The sequence below is a fragment of the Mustelus asterias genome, unplaced genomic scaffold (genome assembly GCF_964213995.1).
Source record: "Mustelus asterias unplaced genomic scaffold, sMusAst1.hap1.1 HAP1_SCAFFOLD_387, whole genome shotgun sequence".
NCBI lineage: Eukaryota > Metazoa > Chordata > Chondrichthyes > Carcharhiniformes > Triakidae > Mustelus > Mustelus asterias.
Window position 1 is genome coordinate 108421 of NW_027590343.1, and position 21312 is coordinate 129732.

Below are 21312 nucleotides of genomic sequence, written 5' to 3' on the forward strand. Positions count from 1 at the left end.
GTACTGTGACATCAGGAATGGCTGCGACACCAAGGATATAATTTCTAGCATAAGCAAGGCTTACATGCAGAACCCTAATGCCATTATCCTTTGTACCCAAGATGGTTCAGTAGAGGCTGAGCGCAGTATTGTAACTGACTTAGTGAGCCAGATGGACTCGTCACACCCCCTCTCCTCCTCCCACCCCCCTCCTCAGAGGGTGATCTGTGTCCCACCCCCTCTCCTCCTCCCACCCCCCTCCTCAGAGGGTGATCTGTGTCCCACCCCCTCTCCTACTCCCTCTCCCCCCCTCCTCAGAGGGCGATCTGTGTCCCGCCCCCTCTCCTACTCCCCCACCCCCCCCCACCCCCAGAGGGTGATCTGGGTCCCGCCCCCTCCCACCCTCCCCAGATGATCTGGGTCAGAGATCCGCTCTCTCTGCTTTTTCCTCCCCCTCCCCCCCCCCGGGCGAGCTGCTTTGGAATTTTTTTTTCGAACTGCGCGTGCGCAGTTCAGAGCTCCGATCGTTCCGGCGGCGCTAAGCCCCGTCCACAGCGCGAATCGGACCGGAGCCGGCAAAACGCGTATGGGCGCGCTGGAAAGAGGATTCCGGGCGCGGATACGTCTTACGCCCCGATCCCGCCCTGAGGCTCCGATTGGTAAAATCGCTTCCATTTAGTGGAGTGACTGAATTGATGATGAGATAGAGCTGGTTGTGCTGAACCTGTTTGTTCTTCGGTCATTGGAATGACCTGTTCCAACTCAAATTCTGTCGGATTACACAATACATCCTCGCTTATCAGTTACAGCAGCTTCTTGATGGCTGTTGGTCTTTTCAAATGGACCTGGATAGACGGCTGTACAGAAGGAAGATTGAGGATAACGCTGATATTATCAACACTGCCTTTGACAAGGTACCGCATGGTAGGCTGTTGCATAAGGTTAAATCTCACGGGATCCAGGGTGAGGTATCTAAATGGATACAAAATTGTCTTGACGATAGAAGCCAGAGGGTGGTTATAGAGGGTTGTTTTTCACAGAGACATAGGGGTTTACAGCATGGAAACAGTCCCTTCGGCCCAACTTGTCCATGCCGCCCTTTTTTAAAAAAAAACCCCAAAGCTAATCCCAATTGCCTGCATTTGGCCCATATCCCTCTATACCCATCGCACCCATGTAACTGTCGAAATGCTTTTTAAAAGACAGAATTGTACCCACCTCTACTACTACCTATGGCAGCTTATTCCAGACACTCACCACCCTCTGTGTGAAAAAATTGCCCCTCTGGACCCTTTTGTATCTCTCCCCTCTCACCTTAAACCTATGCCCTCTAGTTTTAGACTCCAATACCTTTGGGAAAAGATATTGACTATCTAGCTGATCTGTGCCCCTCATTATTTTATAGACCTCTATAAGATCACCCCTCAGCCTCCTACGCTCCAGAGAAACAAAATCCCAGTCTATTCAGCATCTCCTTATAACTCAATCCATCAAGTCCCGGTAGCATCCTAGTAAATCTTTTCTGCACTCTTTCTAGTTGAATAATAGCCTTTCTATAATAGGGTGACCAGAACTGCACACAATATTCCAAGTGTGGCCTTACCAATGTCTTGTACAACTTCAACAAGACGTCCCAACTCCTGTATTCAATGTTCTGACCGATGAAACCAAGCATGCCGAATGCCATCTTCACCACTCTGTCCACCTGTGACTCCACTTTCAAGGAGCTATGAACCTGTACCCCGAGATCTCTTTGTTCTGTAACTCTCCCCGACGCCCTACCATTAACTGAGTAAGTCCTGCCCTGGATCAATCTACCAAAATGCATCACCTCGCATTTATCTAAATTAAACTCCATCTGCCATTCGTCAGCCCACTGGCCCAATTGATCAAGATCTCGTTGCAATCGGAGATAACTTTCTTCACTGTGCACCATGCCACCAATCTTGGTGTCATCTGCAAACTTAGTAACCATGCCCCCTATATTCTCATCCAAATCATTAATATAAATGACAAATAACAGTGGGCCCAGCACTGATCCCTGAGGCACACCGCTGGTCCCAGGTCTCCAGTTTGAAAAACAACCCTCCACAACCACCGACTGTCAAGAAGCCAATTTTGTATCCATTTAGATACCTCACCCTGGATCCCGTGAGATTTAAACTGGAGACGTGTGACCAGCGGTGTGCCAGAGGTCTGCGTGTCTGCGTGGGTTTCCTCCGGGTGCTCCGGTTTCCTCCCACACTCCAAAGATGTGCGGGTTAGGTAGATTGGCCATGCTAAATTGCCCCTCAGTGTCAGAGGGATTAGCAGGGTAAATATGTGGGGTTACAGGATAGGGACTAGGTGGGACTGTGGCCAGTGCAGGCTCGATGGGCCGAATGGCCTCCTTCTGCGGTTTTGAGCTTGTATGATTGTAAGATTGGCAGGCTAACGGGAAGAGCTGACGAAGGCTCATCCAGACTCGAAACGTTGGCTCTACTCTCCCACCACAGATGCTGTCAGACCTGCTGAGATTTTCCAAAGGACAATTTAGCATGGCCAATCCATCTGACCTACACATCTTTGGACACTGAGGGACAATTTAACATGGCCAATCCACCAAACCTATACATCTTTGAACACTAAGGGGCAATTTAGCATGGCCAATCCATCTGACCTACACATCTTTGGACACTGAGGGACAATTTAACATGGCCAATCCACCCAATCTACACATCTTTGGACACCAAGAGGGCAATTTAGCATGGCCAATCCACCTAACCCGCACATCTCTGGACACTAAGGGGCAATTTCGCATGGCCAATCCACCTAACCTACACATCTTTGGACACTAAGGGGCAATTTAGCATGACCAATCCACCTACCTGCACATCTTTGGACACTAAGAGGGCAATTTAGCATGGCCAATCCACCTAACCCGCATATCTCTGGACACTATGGGCCAATTTAGCATGGCCAATCCATCTAACCTACACATCTTTGGACACTCAGGGGCAATTTAGCATGGCCAATCCACCTAACCTGCACATCTTTGGACACTCAGGGGAAATTTAGCATAGCCAATCCATCTAACCTACACATCTTTGGACACTAAGGGGCAATTTAGCATGGCCAATCCACCTAACCCGCACATCTTTGGACACTAAGGGACAATTTAACATTTGGACACAGTGAAAAGTATTGTTTCTTGCGCGCCATATAGACAAAGCATACCGTTCATAGAGAAGGAAAGGAGAGGGTGCGGAATGTAGTGTTACAGTCACAGCTAGGGTGTAGAGAAAGATCAACTTAATGCGAGGTCGGTCCATTCAAAAGTCTGACGGCAGCAGGGAAGAAGCTGTTCTTGAGTCGGTCGGTACGTGACCTCAGACTTTTGTATCTTTTTCCCGACGGAAGAAGGTGGAAGAGAGAATGTCCGGGGTGTGTGTGGGGGGGTCCTTAATTATGCTGCCTGCTTTTCCCCGAGGCAGCGGGAAGTGTAGACAGAGTCAATGGATGGGAGGCTGGTTTGCGTGATGGATTGGGCTACATTCACAACCTTTTGTAGATTCTGTGTGGACCTGGTGGCGTCAATGTGTGGAGCAGGTGCTTTACAATGTTCTCTGAAAGGATTGTAAATCCTTACCGTTATGTTGGTACCCGTAATCGTCCCCTATGGATAGAAAACACGGAGAGAGGTGTTTGAGAACAAGGATAAAAAGCCCATTGAACACTATAAACCCAGCACACTAAGGCTGGCTCTGCCTGTTTCTAACATTCACTCTCCCAACACCCGCTGGGGAATTTCAAGCCGTGTTATTAATATCTCAGTAAACCACAATCTTCCCTCATTAAAAATATCCACCCAGCCCATCCTTCAAAGTGTCCATTCACTCCCATCTGTCTCCACATGCTGGTGGGTACAATCTAACCTCTCTCTGCCCTTGAAAGAACAAAGAACAGTACAGCACAGGAAACAGGCCCTTCGGCCCTCCAAGCCTGTGCCGCTCCTTGGTCCAACTAGACCAATCGTTTGTATCCCTCCATTCCCAGGCTGCTCATGTGACTATCCAGGTAAGTCTTAAACGATGTCAGCGTGCCTGCCTCCACCACCTTACTTGGCAGCGCATTCCAGGCCCCCACCACCCTCTGTGTAAAAAACGTCCCTCTGATATCTGAGTTATACTTCGCCCCTCTCAGCTTGAGCCCGTGACCCCTCGTGATCATCACCTCCGACCTGGGAAAAAGCTTCCCACTGTTCACCCTATCTATCCCCTTCATAATCTTGTACACCTCTATTAGATCTCCCCTCATTCTCCGTCTTTCCAGGGAGAACAACCCCAGTTTACCCAATCTCTCCTCATAGCTAAGACCCTCCATACCCAACAACATCCTGGTAAACCTTCTCTGCACTCTCTCTAATGCCTCCACGTCCTTCTGGAAGTGCAGCGACCAGAACTGGACGCAGTACTCCAAATGTGGCCTAACCAGCGTTCTATACAGCTGCATCATCAGACTCCAGCTTTTATACTCTATACCCCGTCCTATAAAGGCAAGCATACCATATGCCTTCTTCACCACCTTCTCCACCTGTGTTGCCACCTTCAAGGATTTGTGGACTTGCACACCTCGATCCCTCTGTGTTTCTATACTCCTGATGACTCTGCCATTTATTGTATAACTCCTCCCTACATTATTTCTTCCAAAATGCATCACTTCGCATTTATCCGGATTAAACTCCATCTGCCACCTCTCCGCCCAATTTTCCAGCCTATCTATATCCTGCTGTATTTCCCGACAATGCTCTTCGCTATCCGCAAGTCCAGCCATCTTCGTGTCATCCACAAACTTGCTGATATCACCAGCTATCCACAAGGGCCTTCCTGAGGACAACCTGCCTACTCTTGATATTAACAAAGAACGGTGGAATATCCCGGCAGGTCTGAGAGGATATGTGGGGAGAGAATAAAACCAACCTTTCGAGTCTGGATCTGCCTTCATCAGCTCTTCCCGTTAGCCTGCCAATCTTACAATCATAGAAGCCCTACAGTGCAGAAGGAGGCCATTCGGCCCATCCAGTCTGCACCAACCACAATCCCACCCAGGCCCTATTCCCATAACCCCACACATTTACCCCGCTAATCGCTCTAACACTAAGGGACAATTTAGTACGGCCAATCAACCTAACCCACACATCTTTGGACTGTGGGAGGAAACCGGAGCACCCGGAGGAAACCCACACAGACACGGGGGAGAACGCGCAGACTCCACACAGACAGTGACCCGAGCCGGGAATCGAACCGGGGTCCCTGACGCTGTGAGGCAGCAGTGCTAACCCACTGTGCCACTGTGCCACCCGTCTGGAACGTAAAGAGTGTGTCCATTGGTATTCACACGCTCAGAATGACAAATCCTTCAACAAGTTTATTATTTATCTCATTTCATTAATCTATGAGTGTCACAAGTAGGCTGACATTAACACTGCAATGAAGTTGCTGTGTAAAATCCCCCAGTCGCCACACTCCTGTTCGGGTTACACTGAGGGAGAATTTAGCACGGCCAATGCACCCTAACCAGCACGTCTTTCAGACTGTGGGAGGAAACCGGAGCACCCGGAGGAAACCCACGCAGACACGGGGAGAACGCGCAGACTCCGCACAGACAGTGACCCGAGCCGGGAATCGGACCCGGGTCCCTGGCGCTGTGAGGTAGCAGCGCTAACCACTGTGCTACCGTTGTGCCCGATAAGAAAAATTCACCATGGAAAATCAGATGAAGCGAGTGAGCCCTCTGCCCTGCGGTGGACTATCTCTGCTCCAAATGTTGCTGTGTGTACCTGTCATTAGTGGTGTTAATGTGTGGGGCAGGTGTCTGTGTGAAGTTTGCACATTCTCCTCGTGTCTGCGTGGGTTTCCTCCGGGTGCTCCGGTTTCCTCCCACAGTCCAAAGATGTGCAGGTTAGGTTGATTGGCCGTGCTAAAATTGCCCCTGGGATGTGTAGATTAGCGGGTAAAATATGTAGGGATATGGGGGTAGGGCTTCGGTGGGATTGTGGTCGGTGCAGGCTCGATGGGCCGAATGGCCTCTTTCTGTACTGTAGGGTTTCCATGATTCTATGATTCTAGGTGCTTTACAATGTTATCTGAGGGCAGTGCAGTTGATGTTGTCTACATGGACTTTAGCAAGGCCTTTGACAAGGTACCGCATGGTAGGTTGTTGCATGAGGTTAAATCTCATGGGATCCAGGGTGAGGTATCTAAATGGATACAAAATTGGCTTCTGGACAGAAGCCAGAGGGTGGTTGTAGTTGTTTTTCAAACTGGAGGCCTGTGACCAGATTTGAAGGTGACGTCACAGGTGGAGAAGGTGGTGAAGAAGGCATATGGCATGCTTGCCTTTATAGGACGGGGCATAGAGTATAAGAGTTGGGGTCTGATGTTGCAGATGTATAGAACGTTGGTTCGGCCGCATTTGGAATACTGCGTCCAGTTCTGGTCGCCACACTACCAGAAGGACGTGGAGGCTTTGGAGAGATTACAGAGGAGGTTTACCAGGATGTTGCCTGGTATGGAGGGGCTTGGTTATGAGGAGAGATTGGGTAAACTGGGGTTGTTCTCCTTGGAAAGACGGAGGATGAGGGGAGACTTAATAGAGGTGTATAAAATTATGAAAGGCATAGATAGGGTGAACGGTGGGAAGCTTTTCCCCGGGTCGGTGGTGACGTTCACGAGGGGTCATAGGTTCAAGGTGAAGGGGGGGAGGTTTAACACAGATATCAGAAGGACATATTTCACACAGAGGGTCGTGGGGGCCTGGAATGTGTTGCCGGGCAAGGTGGTGGAGGCGGACACACTGGGAACGTTTAAGACCTATCTAGACAGCTATATGAACGGAGTGGGAAGGGAGGGATACAAAAGAGTGGTCTAGTTTGGACCAGGGGGCGGCGCGGGCTAATTGTTCCTTGTTTCTCGTTTCAAGGCTTCATTCTATGATCATCTTGCTGGTGCCAGTACAGAGCGAGACTGCGAATAGTTGGGAACCTGTCTCGGGGGCAGGGAATTCATATGGTGTTCGTGGAAGTGGAAATGACTAGGGTTGGGAAGCATTTTCCGATCAGGGCCATTGTGATCTCCTGGACTCGTTTCGATCGTCTCAGGGGGTCGGAGAGGAATTTCCCAGATTTTTTTCCCCCATATTGGCCCTGGGGTTTTCACTCTGGGTTTTCGCCTCTCCCTGGAGATCACATGGTCTGGAATGGGGGGGTGGGGGTGAGTTAATAGGTTGTGATGAACAAAGCATCGTAGCTGTGAGGGACAGCTCGGTGGATAGGATATTAGGATGTAGATAGGCTGGAAAATTGGGCGGGGATCCTGGATTCAGGATTCAATCCTGGACCGGGGAGCGGCGCGGGCTTGGAGGGCCGAAGGGCCCGTTCCTGTGCTGTATTGTTCTTTGTTCTTTGTTCTTTGACCAGCGGTGTGCCTCAGGGATCAGTGCTGGGCCCACTGTTATTTGTCATTTATATTAATGATTTGGATGAGAATATAGGAGGCATGGTTAGTATGTTTGCAGATGACATCAAGATTGGTGGCATGGTGGACAGTGAAGAAGGTTATCTCGGGTTGCAACGGGATCTTGATCAACTGGGCCAGTGGGCTGACGAATGGCAGATGGAGTTTAATTTGGACAAATGCGAGGTGATGCATTTTGGTAGATTGAACCAGGGCAGGACTTACTCAGTTAATGGTAGGGCGTTGGGGAGAGTTACAGAACAAAGAGATCTCGGGGTACATGTTCATAGCTCCTTGAAAGTGGAGTCACAGGTGGACAGAGTGGTGAAGAAGGCATTCGGCATGCTTGGTTTCATTGGTCAGAACATTGAATACAGGAGTTGGAATGTCTTGTTGAAGTTGTACAAGACATTGGTAAGGCCACACTTGGAATATTGTGTACAGTTCTGGTCACCCTATTATAGAAAGGATATTATTAAACCAGAAAAAGTGCAGAAAAGATTTACTCGGATGCGAGCGGGACTTGAGGGATTGAGTTATAAGGAGAGGCTGGATAGACTGGGACTTTTTTCTCTGGAGCGTAGGAGGCTGAGGGGTGATCTTATAGAGGTCTATAAAATAATGAGGGGCACAGATCAGCTAGATAGTCAGTATCTTTTCCCAAAGGTAGGGGAGTCTAAAGCTAGAGGGCATAGGTTTAAGGTGAGAGGGGAGAGATACAAAAGTGTCCAGAGGGGCAGTTTTTTCACACAGAGGGTGGTGAGTGTCTGGAACAAGCTGCCAGAGATAGTAGTAGAGGCGGATACAATTTTGTCTTTTAAAAAGCATTTAGACAGTTACATGGGTACGATGGGTTTAGAGGGATATGGGCCAAATGTGGGCAATTGGGAATAGCTTAGGGGTTTTACAAAAAAGGGTGGCATGGACAAGTTGGGCCGATGGAGTTCAATCCTGATCAATGCAAAGTGATGCATTTTGGTAGAAATAATGTAGGGAGGAGCTATACGATAAATGGCAGAACCATAAAGGGTGTAGATACGCAGAGGGACCTGGGTGTGTAAGTCCACAGATCCTTGAAGGTGACGTCACAGGTGGAGAAGGTGGTGAAGAAGGCATATGGCATGCTTGCCTTTATAGGACGGGGCATAGAGTATAAGAGTTGGGGTCTGATGTTGCAGATGTATAGAACGTTGGTTCGGCCGCATTTGGAATACTGCGTCCAGTTCTGGTCGCCACACTACCAGAAGGACGTGGAGGCTTTGGAGAGAGTACAGAGGAGGTTTACCAGGATGTTGCCTGGTATGGAGGGGCTTGGTTATGAGGAGAGATTGGGTAAACTGGGGTTGTTCTCCCTGGAAAGACGGAGGATGAGGGGAGACTTAATAGAGGTGTATAAAATTATGAAAGGCATAGATAGGGTGAACGGTGGGAAGCTTTTCCCCGGGTCGGTGGTGACGTTCACGAGGGGTCATAGGTTCAAGGTGAAGGGGGGGAGGTTTAACACAGATATCAGAAGGACATATTTTACACAGAGGGTGGTGGGGGCCTGGAATGCGCTGCCGGGCAAGGTGGTGGAGGCGGACACACTGGGAACGTTTAAGACTTATCTAGACAGCCATATGAACGGAGTGGGAATGGAGGGATACAAAAGAATGGTCTAGTTTGGACCAGGGAGCGGCACAGGCTTGGAGGGCCGAAGGGACTGTTCCTGTGCTGTATTGTTCTTTGTTTCCACTCTGTAAACCTTTATGACTCTCTGAATGTAAATCCTTACTTTGATGTTGAGATCCGTAGCCGTCCCCTATGGATAGAAAACACGGAGAGAGGTGTTTGAGAACAAGGATAAAAAGCCCATTGAACACTTTAAACCCAGCACACTAAGACTGGCTCTGCCTGTTTCTAACATTCACTCTCCCAACACCCGCTGGGGAATTTCAAGCTGCGTTATTAATATCTCAGTAAACCACAATCTTCCCTCGTTAAAAATATCCACCCAGCCCATCCTTCCAAGTCTTCCTTCACCATTGACGAAGGGTCATCCAGACTCGAAACGTTGGCTCGATTCTCTCCCCACGGATGCTGTCGGACCTGCTGAGATTTTCCGCCATTTTGTGTTTTGGTTTCAGAATCCAGCATCCGCAGTATTCTGCTTTTCCTTCCTTCATCGTGCCCGTTCAGTCTCGTAAGCTCAGCCTTCAACACTATTATTCCCACGAAACCCATCTCCAAACTCCGTGGCCTGGGCCTCGGCACCTCCCTCTGCAATTGGATCCGGAACTTCCGAACCCACAGACCACAATCAGTAAGGATCGGCAACAACACCTCCTCCACGATCATCCTCAACACCGGTGCCCCACAAGGCTGTGTTCTCAGCCCCCGACTATACTCCTTATACACCTCTGACTGTGCGGCCAAATTCCCCTCCAATTCGATTTTCAAGTTTGCTGACGACACCACCTTAGTGGGTCGGATCTCAAACAATGACGAGACAGAGTACAGGAATGAGATAGAGAATCTGGTGAACTGGTGCGGCAACAATAATCTCTCCCTCAATGTCAACAAAACAAAGGAGATTGTCATCGGCTTCAGGAAGCGTAAAGGAGAACATGCTCCTGTCTACATCAACGGGGACCAAGTAGAAATGGTCGAGAGCTTCAAGTTTTTAGGTGTCCAGATCACCAACAACCTGTCCTGGTCCCCCCCATGCCGATACTTATAGTTAAGAAAGCCCACCGATGCCTCTACTTTCTCAGAAGACGAAGGAAATTTGGCATGTCAGCTACGACTCTCACCAACTTTTACAGATGCACCATAGAAAGCATTCTTTCTGGTTGTATCACAGCTTGGTATGGGCCTCCTGCTCTGCCCAAGACCGCAAGGAACTACAAAAGGTCATGAATGTAGCCCAACCCATCACGCAAACCAGCCTCCCATCCATTGACTCTGTCTACACTTCCCGCTGCCTCGGGAAAGCAGACAGCATAATTAAGGATCCCCCCCATGCACCCCGGACATTCTCTCTTCCACCTTCTCCCATCGGGAAAAAGATACAAAAGTCTGAGGTCACGTACCGACCGACTCAAGAACAGCTTCTTCCCTGCTGCTGTCAGACTTTTGGATGGACCTACCTCGCATTAAGTTGATCTTTTGCTACACCCCTAGCTGTAACACTACATTCTGCACTCTCTCCTTTCCTTCTCTATGAATGGTATGCTTTGTCTGTATCGCGCGCAAGAAACAATACTTTTCACTGTATGCTAATACATAGAACATAGAACATTACAGCGCAGTACAGGCCCTTCGGCCCTCGATGTTGACTCTGTCGACACTTCCCGCTGCCTCGGGGAAAAGCAGCCGGCATAATCAAGGACCCCACACACCCCTGACATTTTCCATTCCACCTTCTTCCGTCGGGAACAAGATACAAAAGTCTGAGGTCACGGACCGACCGACTCAAGAACAGCTTCTTCCCTGCTGCCGTCAGACTTTTGAACGGACTTACCTTGCATTAAGTTGATCTTTCTCTACACCCTAGCTATGACTGTAACACTACATTCTGCACTCTCTCCTTTCCTTCTCTATGAACGGTATGCTTTGTCTGTAGAGCGTGCAAGAAACAATACTTTTCACTGTATGTTAATACATCATAGAAATCATAGAAACCCTACAGTGCAGAAGGAGGCCATTCGGCCCATCGAGTCTGCACCGACCACAATCCCACCCAGGCCCTACCCCCACATATTTTACCCGCTAATCCCTCTAACCTACGCATCCCAGGACTCTAAGGGGCAATTTTTTAACCTGGCCAATCAACCTAACCCGCACATCTTTGGACTGTGGGAGGAAACCGGAGCACCCGGGGGAAACCCACGCAGACACGAGGAGAATGTGCAAACTCCGCACAGACAGTGACCCGAGCCGGGAATCGAACCCGGGACCCTGGAGCTGTGAAGCAGCAGTGCTAACCACTGTGCTACCGTGCCGCCACATGTGACAATAATAAATCAAATATTAAGTTGATCTTTCTCGACACCCCTAGCTATGACTGTAACACCACATTCTGCACCCTCTCCTTTCCTTCTCTATGAACGGTATGCTTTGTCTGTATAGCGCGCAAGAAACAATACTTTTCACTGGTATACTAATACATGTGACAATAATAAATCAAATCCCTCTGTTGTGTTGGCTTGTTGAAGGATTTGTCATTCTGAGTGTGTGAATACCGGTGCACACACTCTTTACACATTGGAGCTAATCGCTTCGCTTTACTGGACTCACTGAATTGATGATTAGATAGAGCTGGTTGTGCTGAGCCTGTTTGTTCTTTGGTCATTGGAATGACCTGTTCCAACTCAAATTCTGTCGGATTACACAACACATCATCGCTTATCAGTTCCAGCAGCTTCTTGATGGCTGTTGGTCTTTTCAAATGAATCTGGACAGACGGCTGTACAGGTGGAAGATTGCGGATAATGCTGATATTATCAGCACTGCTTACGCGTGTTGCTGGGAACTGGACTGGAATTGAGACGACACTGGGCTGGCTAACGTGAGATCAGGAAGGGTAAACTCTTTGGGAGTGAAGTGGGTTCTTTCTGGGTTAGGAAGTAGATGGTAATGTAATGGCTGCGTATAGATAGGATACAGGTCTAATACAGATAGAAAATATACAGTAAATGGCCGAACCATTTGCATTTGGAATACTGCGTCCAGTTCTGGTCGCCACACTACCAGAAGGACGTGGAGGCTTTGGAGAGAGTACAGAGGAGGTTTACCAGGATGTTGCCTGGTATGGAGGGGCTTGGTTATGAGGAGAGATTGGGGAAACTGGGGTTGCTCTCCTTGGAAAGACGGAGGATGAGGGGAGACTTAATAGAGGTGTATAAAATTATGAAAGGCATAGATAGGGTGAACGGTGGGAAGCTTTTCCCCGGGTCGGTGGTGACGTTCACGAGGGGTCATAGGTTCAAGGTGAAGGGGGGGAGGTTTAACACAGATATCAGAAGGACATATTTTACACAGAGGGTCGTGGGGGCCTGGAATGGGTTGCCGGGCAAGGTGGTGGAGGCGGACACACTGGGAACGTTTAAGACTTATCTAGACAGCTATATGAACGGAGTGGGAATGGAGGGATACAAAAGAGTGGTCTAGTTTGGACCGGGGAGCGGCGCGGGCTAATTGTTCCTTGTTTCTCGTTTCAAGGCTTCATTCTATGATCATCTTGCTGGTGCCAGTACAGAGCGAGACTGCGGATAGTTGGGAACCTGTCTCGGGGACAGGGAATTCAGATGGTGTTCGTAAAGCAGAAGTGGAAATGAATAGGGTTGGGAAGCATTTTCTGATCAGGGCCAGTGTGATCTCCTGGACTCGTTTCGATCGCCTCAGGGGGTCGGAGAGGAATTTCCCAGATTTTTTTCCCCATATTGGCCCTGGGGTTTTCACTCTGGGTTTTCGCCTCTCCCTGGAGATCACATGGTCTGGAATGGGGGGGTGGGGGTGAGTTAATAGGTTGTGATGAACAAAGCATCGTAGCTGTGAGGGACAGCTCGGTGGATAGGATATTAGGATGTAGATAGGCTGGAAAATTGGGCGGGGATCCTGGATTCAGGATTCAATCCTGGACCGGGGAGCGGCGCGGGCTTGGAGGGCCGAAGGGCCTGTTCCTGTGCTGTATTGTTCTTTGTTCTTTGTAACCCGTCAGAGTATTGATAGGCAGAGGGATCTGGGTGGACAGGTACACAGGTCACTGAAAGTGGCAACGCAGGTGGAGAAGGTAGTCAAGAAGGCATACGGCATGCTTGCCTTCATCGGCCGGGGCATTGAGTTTAAAAATTGGCAAGCCATGTTGCAGCTTTATGGAGCCTTAGTTAGGCCGCACTTGGAATATAGTGTTCAATTCTGGTCGCCACTCTACCAGAAGGATGTGGAGGCTTTGGAGAGGGTACAGAAAAGATTTACCAGGATGTTGCCTGGTATGGAGGGCATTAGCTCTGAGGAGAGGTTGGAGAAACTTGGTTTGTTCTCACTGGAACGACGGAGGTTGAGGGGAGACCTGATAGAAGTCTACAAGATTATGAGAGGCATGGACAGAGTGGATAGTCAGAAGCTTTTTCCCCCAGGGTGGAAGAGTCAATTACTAGGGGGCACAGGTTTAAGGTGCGAGGGGCAAGGATTAAAGGAGATGCACAAGGCAAGTTTTTTCACACAGAGGGTGGTGGGTGCCTGGAACTCGCTGCGGGGGGAGGTAGTGGAAGCGGATACAATAGTGCCTTTTAAGGGGCATCTTGATAAATACATGAATAGGATGGGAATAGAGGGATATGGTTCCCGGAAGGGTAGGGGGTTGTGGTAAGCCACTGTTAAGCTTATTGCCTGTGTGTGTGTGTGACGTGCCTGGGCATGCCCCTACCGGCCCTGCCTGAGACTCCTCCCCCCCCGATCCAGGTATAAAGGTGACTGCTCCCCACCGCCCTGCCTCAGTCTCTGGACCAGTTCATCGGCATGGGTGTGCTCCAAGTCTTTTGCGAATAAAAGCCTATTTGTTCTTGCATACAAACTAGTCTTTGCTCGATTGATAGCGCATCAGGGGTTTTAGTTCAGTCGGGCAGCATGGTCGGTGCGGGCTTGGAGGGCCGAAGAGCCTGTTCCTGTGCTGTAATTTTCTTTGTTCTTTGAAACATGCAAAGGGTTTGACTGGGATACGGAAAGGAAAGATAGCACATTTCGTACCTTCGGAGGTCGCGGGAGGGAACACCGTTGTTCGTCCAATCGAGTTCCCTGAGGGAATGGATGAAAACAGGAGATAATGATGAACAGTGTACGACGGGGAGTTGCTGCTGTGATTCAGGGGGGAGCTTTGGGGGGAGGGAGGGAGGGAGGAATCGAACATTCACTGCGGATTTCTCCATCTCACAGATCCACCTCCACGACAAGCTTTTCCAGCCCTGCCTCTCTCGCGCACACACACACGCAACTCAAACATACTCTCTCTCAATCGGAAACCAAACAATTATACCCCATGCATCTCATCATCAACCCCTGGATCACACTCCCCCAGAGAAACCAGCTGACTTTCCCTCAGCAGTGTCATCATCCCTGTCCCCTGGGTTCGGGAGGGGGGGGGGTAAATCAGCCCCATTCCTGCTCCCGATCCCTGTCCACTGACCCCTGGGTTAGGGAGGGAGGGGTGAATCAACCCCGGGTTCTTGCTCTTGATCCCTGTCCCTGGGTTAGGGAGGGGGGGTGAATCAGACTGGGTTCCTGCTCCCGATCCCTGTCCACTGACCCCTGGGTTAGGGAGGGGGGTGAATCAGACTGGGTTCCTGCTCCTGATCCCTGTCCACTGACCCCTGGGTTCGGGAGTGAGTGATACAAAGATATGCAGAGGGACAGGTAGTATTGAGGAAGCAAGGGGGGGCTGCAGAAGGACTTGGACAGGTTGGGAGAGTGGGCAAAGAAGTAGCAGATGGAATACAATGTGGAAAAGTGTGAGGTTATGCACTTTGGAAGGGGGAATGGAGACATAGACAACTTTCGAAATGGGGAAATGCTTAGGAAATCAGAAACACAAAGGGACTTGGGAGTCCTTGTTCAAGATTCTCTTAAGGTTAACGTGCAGGTTCAGTTGGCAGTTCGGAAGGCAAATGCAATGTTAGCATTCATGTCGAGAGGGCTAGAATACAAGAGCAGGGATGTACTTCTGAGGCTGTATAAGGCTCTGGTCAGGCCCCATTTGGAGTATTGTGAGCAGGTTTGGGCCCCGTATCTAAGGAAGGATGTGCTGGGCCTTGGAAAGGGTCCAGAGGAGGTTCACAAGAATGATCCCTGGAATGAAGAGCTTGTCGTATGAGGAACGGTTGAGGACTCTGGGTCTGTACTCGATGGAGTTTAGAAGGATGAGGGGGATCTTATTGAAACTTACAGGATACTGCGAGGCCTGGATAGAGTGGACGTGGAGAGGATGTTTCCACTGGTGGGAAAAACTAGAACCAGAGGGCACAACCTCAGGCTAAAGGGACGATCCTTTAAAACAGAGATGAGGAGGAATTTCTTCAGCCAGAGAGTGGTGAATCTGTGGAACTCTTTGCCGCAGAAGGCTGTGGAGGCCAGGTCATTGAGTGTCTTTAAGACAGAGATAGATAGGTTCTTGATTAATAAGGGGATCAGGGGTTATGGGGAAAAGGCAGGAGAATGGGGATGAGAAAAACATCAGCCATGATTGAATGGCGGAGCAGACTCGATGGGCCGAGTGGCCTCATTCTGCTCCTATGTCTTACGATCCTATGGGAGTGAATCAGCCCGGGTTCCTGCTCCGGATCTCTGTCCACTGAGAATATAGGAGGCATGGTTAGTAAGTTTACAGATGACACCAGGATTGGTGGCATAGTGGACAGTGAAGAAAGTTATCTCCGATTGCAATGGGATCTTGATCAATTGGGCCAGTGGGCTGACGAATGGCAGATGGAGTTTAATTTAGACAAAGGCGAGGTGATGCATTTTGGTCAATTGAACCAGGGCAGGACTTACTCAGTTAATGGTAGGGTGTTGGGGAGAGTTACAGGATAAAGAGATCTAGGGGTACAGGTTCATAGCACCTTGAAAGTGGAGTCACAGGTGGACAGAGTGGTGAAGAAGGCATTCGGCATGCTTGGTTTCATCGGTCAAAACATTGAATACAGGAGTTGGGACGTCTTGTTGAAGTTGTACAAGACATTGGTAAGGCCACACTTGGAATACTGTGTGCAATTCTGGTCACCCTATTATAGAAAGGATATTATTAAACTAGAAAGAGTGCAGAAAAGATTTACTAGGATGCCACCGGGACTTGATGGATTGAGTTATAAGGAGAGGCTGGAGAGACTGGGACTTTTTTCTCTGGAGCGTAGGAGGCTGAGGGGTGAACTTATAGAGGTCTATAAATGAGGGGCATAGATCAGCTAGATAGTCAGTATCTTTTCCCAAAAGTAGGGGAGTCTAAAACTAGAGGGCATAGGTTTAAGGTGAGAGGGGAGAGATACAAAAGTGTCCAGAGGGGCAATTTTTTCACACAGAGGGTGGAGAGTGTCTGGAATAAGCTGCCAGAGGTAGTAGTAGAGGCGGGTACAATTTTGTCCATTAAAAAGCATTTAGACAGTTACATGGGTAAGATTGGTATAGAGGGATATGGGCCAAATGTGGACAATTGGGACTAGCTTAGGGGTTTTAAAAAAAAGGGGCGGCATGGACAAGTTGGGCCGAAGGGCCTGTTTCCATGCTGCAAACCTCGATGACTCTATGACTCCATAACAATCTATGATTGTAAATCCTTACTTTGATGTTGATATCCGTAACCGTCCCCTATGGATAGAAAACACGGAGAGAGGTGTTTGAGAACAAGGATAAAAAGCATTCCTCATGCTTGGTTTCATCGGTCAGAACATTGAATACAGGAGTTGGGACGTCTTGTTGAAGTTGTACAAGACATTGGTAAGGCCACACTTGGAATACTGTGTACAGTTCTGGTCACCCTATTATAGAAAGAATATTATTAAACTAGAAAGAGTGCAGAAAAGGTTTGCTAGGATGCTACCGGGACTTGATGGTTTGAGTTATAGGAAGAGGCTGGATAGACTGGAATTTTTTTCCCTGGATCGTAGGAGGCTGAGGGGTGATCTTTCAGAGGTCTATAAAATAATGAGGGGCACAGATCAGCGAGATAGTCAACATCTTTTCCCAAAGTTGGGGGAGTCTAAAACTAGAGGGCATAGGTTTAAGGTGAGAGGGGAGAGATACAAAAGGGTCCAGAGGGGCAATTTTTTCACACAGAGGGTGGTGAGTGTCTGGAACGAGCTGCCAGAGGCAGTAGTAGAGACAGGTACAATTTTGTCTTTTGAAAAGCGTTTAGAAAGTTACATGGGTAAGATGGGTACAGAGGGATATGGGCCAAATGTGGGCAATTGGGATTAGCTTAGGGGTTTTTAAATAAGGGAGCAGCATGGACAAGTTGGGCCGAAGGGCCTGTTTCCATGCTGTAAACCTCGATGACACTATGACTCCATAACTCTGCCCTGCGGTGTGGACTATCTCTGCACCAAATGTTGCTGTGTGTACCTGTCATTAGTGGCGTTGTGTGGGGCAGTTGCTTTACAATGTTCCCTGACAGGATTGTAAATCCTTACCTTGATGTTGAGATCCGTAACCGTCCCCTATGGATAGAAAACACGGAGAAAGGTGATTGAGAACAAGGATAAAAAGCCCATTGAACACTTTAAACCCAGCACACTAAGACTGTCGACTTTTATCAGGCCTCCCCTCAACCTCTGTCGCTCCAGTGAGAACAAACCAAGTTTCTCCAACCTCTCCTCATAGCTAATGCCCTCCGTACCAGGCAACACCCTGGTAAATCTTTTCTGTACCCTCTCCAAAGCCTCCACATCCTTCTGGTAGTGTGGCGACCAGAATTGAACACTATATTCCAAGTGCGGCCTAACTAAGGTTCTATAAAGCTGCAACATGACTTGCCAATTTTTAAACTCAATGCCCCAGTCGATGAAGGCAAGCATGCCGTATGCCTTCTTGACTACCTTCTCCACCTGCGTTGCCACTTTCAGTGACCTGTGTACCTGTACACCCAGATCCCTCTGCATATCAATACTCTGAAGGGTTCTGCCATTTACTGTATATTTCCTACCTGTATTAGACCTTCCAAAATGCATTCCCTCACATTTGTGCGGATTAAACTCCATCTGCCACCTCTCCGCCCAAGTCTCCAACTGATCAATATCCTGCTGTATCCTCTGATGATCCTCATCGCTATCCGCAGATCCACCAACCTTTGTGTCGTCCGCAAACTTACTAATCAAACCAGTTACATTTTCCTCCAAATCATTTATATATATTACACACAGCAAAGGTCCCAGCACTGATCCCTGAGGAACCCTTTGTTCTTCGGAACTTGTCAATGTCAGACCTTTCATGGTCTACTTCCTAGTCCAATTACTCCTTCCAAAGTGTATCACCTCACACTTTTCAGGGTTAAATTCCATCTGCCCCTTATCCACCCATTTGACCATCTCGTTTCTATCTTCCTGTAACCCAAGACACTCTGCCTCATCACCCGGCCAATCTTTACGTCACCCTTCAAAGTGTCCATTCACTCCCATCTGTTTCTCCCTCTGTTGTGTTCGCTTGTTGAAGGATTTGTCATTCTGAGTGTGTGAATACCCCCGGACACATTCTTCACACACTGGAGCCAATCGCTTCTATTTCTTGTTTTGCAGGAGTCGCTGACTTGATGATCAGATATAGCTGGTTGGTGTTTGGGCATTGGTACCACATAATTCAATCCTGAACCACTCTCAGTTACAGACCCCCTGTCAAAGCTTTGGATCATTGGAGAACAAAGAACAAAGAACAGTACAGCACAGGAAACAGGCCCTTCGGCCCTCCAAGCCTGTGCCGCTCCTTGGTCCAACTAGACCAATCGTTTGTATCCCTCCATTCCCAGGCTGCTCATGTGACTATCCAGGTAAGTCTTAAACGATGTCAGCGTGCCTGCCTCCACCACCCTACTTGACAGCGCATTCCAGGCCCCCACCACCCTCTGTGTAAAAAACGTCCCTCTGATATCTGAGTTATACCTCGCCCCTCTCAGCTTGAGCCCGTGACCCCTCGTGATCGTCACCTCCGACCTGGGAAAGAGCTTCCCACTGTTCACCCTATCTATCCCCTTCATAATCTTGTACACCTCTATTAGATCTCCCCTCATTCTCCGTCTTTCCAAGGAGAACAACCCCAGTCTACCCAATCTCTCCTCATAGCTAAGACCCTCCATACCAGGCAACATCCTGGTAAACCTTCTCTGCACTCTCTCCAACGCCTCCACGTCCTTCTGGTAGTGCGGCGACCAGAACTGGACGCAGTACTCCAAATGTGGCCTAACCAGCGTTCTGTACAGCTGCATCATCAGACTCCAGCTTTTATAGTTGGGTTGGGTTCCTGGCGCCTGTTGGTCTTTTCAAATGAATCTGGATAGACTGCTGTACAGAAGGAAGATTGAGGATAATACCGATGTTGTCAGCACTGCTTCCGTCTGCTGCTGTGTATTGGATTGGAATTGAGTCGACACTGGGCTGGCGAAAGTGAGATCAGGAAGGGTAAACTCTTTGGGAGTGAAATTGCTTATTCCCTGGATTAGGAGATGGGTGGTAACAGAATGGCTCCATGTTCTGGAGCCTGTCTGAATTTCCCTCATGGTGGCACTAATAAAGAGACCATTAGGCAGGGGTTGTGATGTGTGTCCAATCATCTATCAGCCTTTAACACTCAACCGAAGGTGAAATCCACCTCCCGTATCCCCCACATTCAGTCCTAAATTTTGGCAACTGAAATTGACCCGAAAATGGTCAGATCACAAGATCATTGTCATTCGGAACTGAGGAAAGGACTCTGCCAGTCCTCTATCAGTCTGGTATGTTTTAGCATCTCCTTGTATACCTACATGAGGGAAATAGGGATTGGACAGTAAATATAACGGTGCGTTCTTGCTGTGTTTGCTGGGCGTGCCAATGAATTGGAAAGGTACGGGTTAATTCAATCTAGAATCATGTCCTTAATTCAGGGTGCGAGGTGATGCATTTTGGTCGATTGAACCAGGGCAGGACTTACTCAGTTAACGGTAGGGCGTTGGGGAGAGTTACAGAACGAAGGGATCGAGGGGTACATGTTCATAGCTCCTTGAAAGTGGAGTCACAGGTGGACAGGGTGGTTCTAGAGGGCTGTTTTTCAAACTGGAGGCCTGTGGCCAGCGGTGTCCCTCGGGGATCAGTGCTGGGTCCACTGTTATTTGTCATTGATATTAATGATTTGGATGAGAATATAGGAGGCATGGTTGGTAAGTTTGCAGATGACACCAAGATTGGTGGCATAGTGGACAGTGAAGAAAGTTATCTCGGATTGCAACGGGATCTTGATCAATTGGGCCAGTGGGCTGACGAATGGCAGATGGAGTTTAATTTAGATAAATGCGAGGTGATGCATTTTGGTAGTTTGAACCAGGGCAGGACTTACTCAGTTAATGGTCGGGCGTTGGGGAGAGTTACAGAACAAAGAGATCTAGGGGTACAGGTTCATGGCTCCTTGCAAGTGGAGTCATAGGTGGACAGAGTGGTGAAGAAGGCATTCGGCATGCTAGGTTTCATTGGTCAGAACATCGAATACAGGAGTTGGGTCATCTTGTTGAAGTTGTAAAAGACATTGGTGAGGCCCCACTTGGAATACTGTGTGCAGTTCTGGTCACCCTATTATAGAAAGGATATTATTAAACTAGAAAGAGTGCAGAAAAGATTTACTAGGGTGCTACTGGGACTTGATGGTTTGAGTTATAAGGAGAGGCTGGATAGACTGGGACTTTTTTCCCTAGAGCGTAGAAAGCTGAGAGGTGATCTTATAGAGGTCTATAAAATAATGAGGGGCACAGATCAGCTGGAGAGTCAATATCTTTTCCCAAAGGTAGGGGAGTCTAAAACGAGAGGGCATAGGTTTAAGGTGAGAGGGGAGAGATACAAAATGGTCCAGAGGGGCAATTTTTTCACACAGAGGGTGGTGTGTGTCTGGAACAAGCTGCCAGAGGTAGTAGTAGAGGCGGGTACAATTTTATCTTTTAAAAAGCATTTAGTCAATTAAATGGGTTCGATGGGTCGAGAGGGATATGGGCCAAACATGGGCAATTGGGACTAGCTTAGGGGTTTAAAAAGAAAGGGACGGCATGGATGAGTTGGGCCGAAGGGCCTGTTTCCATGCTGTAAACCTCGATGACTCGATGACTCTGTACCTCTGCCCTGCGGTGGACTATCTCTGCACC

General features: G+C 48.7%; 1 protein-coding gene across 1 annotated transcript in view; it reads right to left on the reverse strand.

Annotated features, from left to right (window-relative positions):
- LOC144486542 (uncharacterized) overlaps window positions 1-21312 on the reverse strand; it is a 175423-nt gene that overhangs the window by 21700 nt on the left and 132411 nt on the right. The window contains exons 28-32 of the mRNA XM_078204592.1: window positions 17630-17656; window positions 16782-16808; window positions 14202-14249; window positions 9247-9273; window positions 3608-3634 (exon numbers count right to left, since the gene is read on the reverse strand). Coding sequence (XP_078060718.1) covers window positions 3608-3634; window positions 9247-9273; window positions 14202-14249; window positions 16782-16808; window positions 17630-17656 — 156 coding nt within the window. The remainder of the gene's footprint in view (window positions 1-3607; window positions 3635-9246; window positions 9274-14201; window positions 14250-16781; window positions 16809-17629; window positions 17657-21312) is intronic.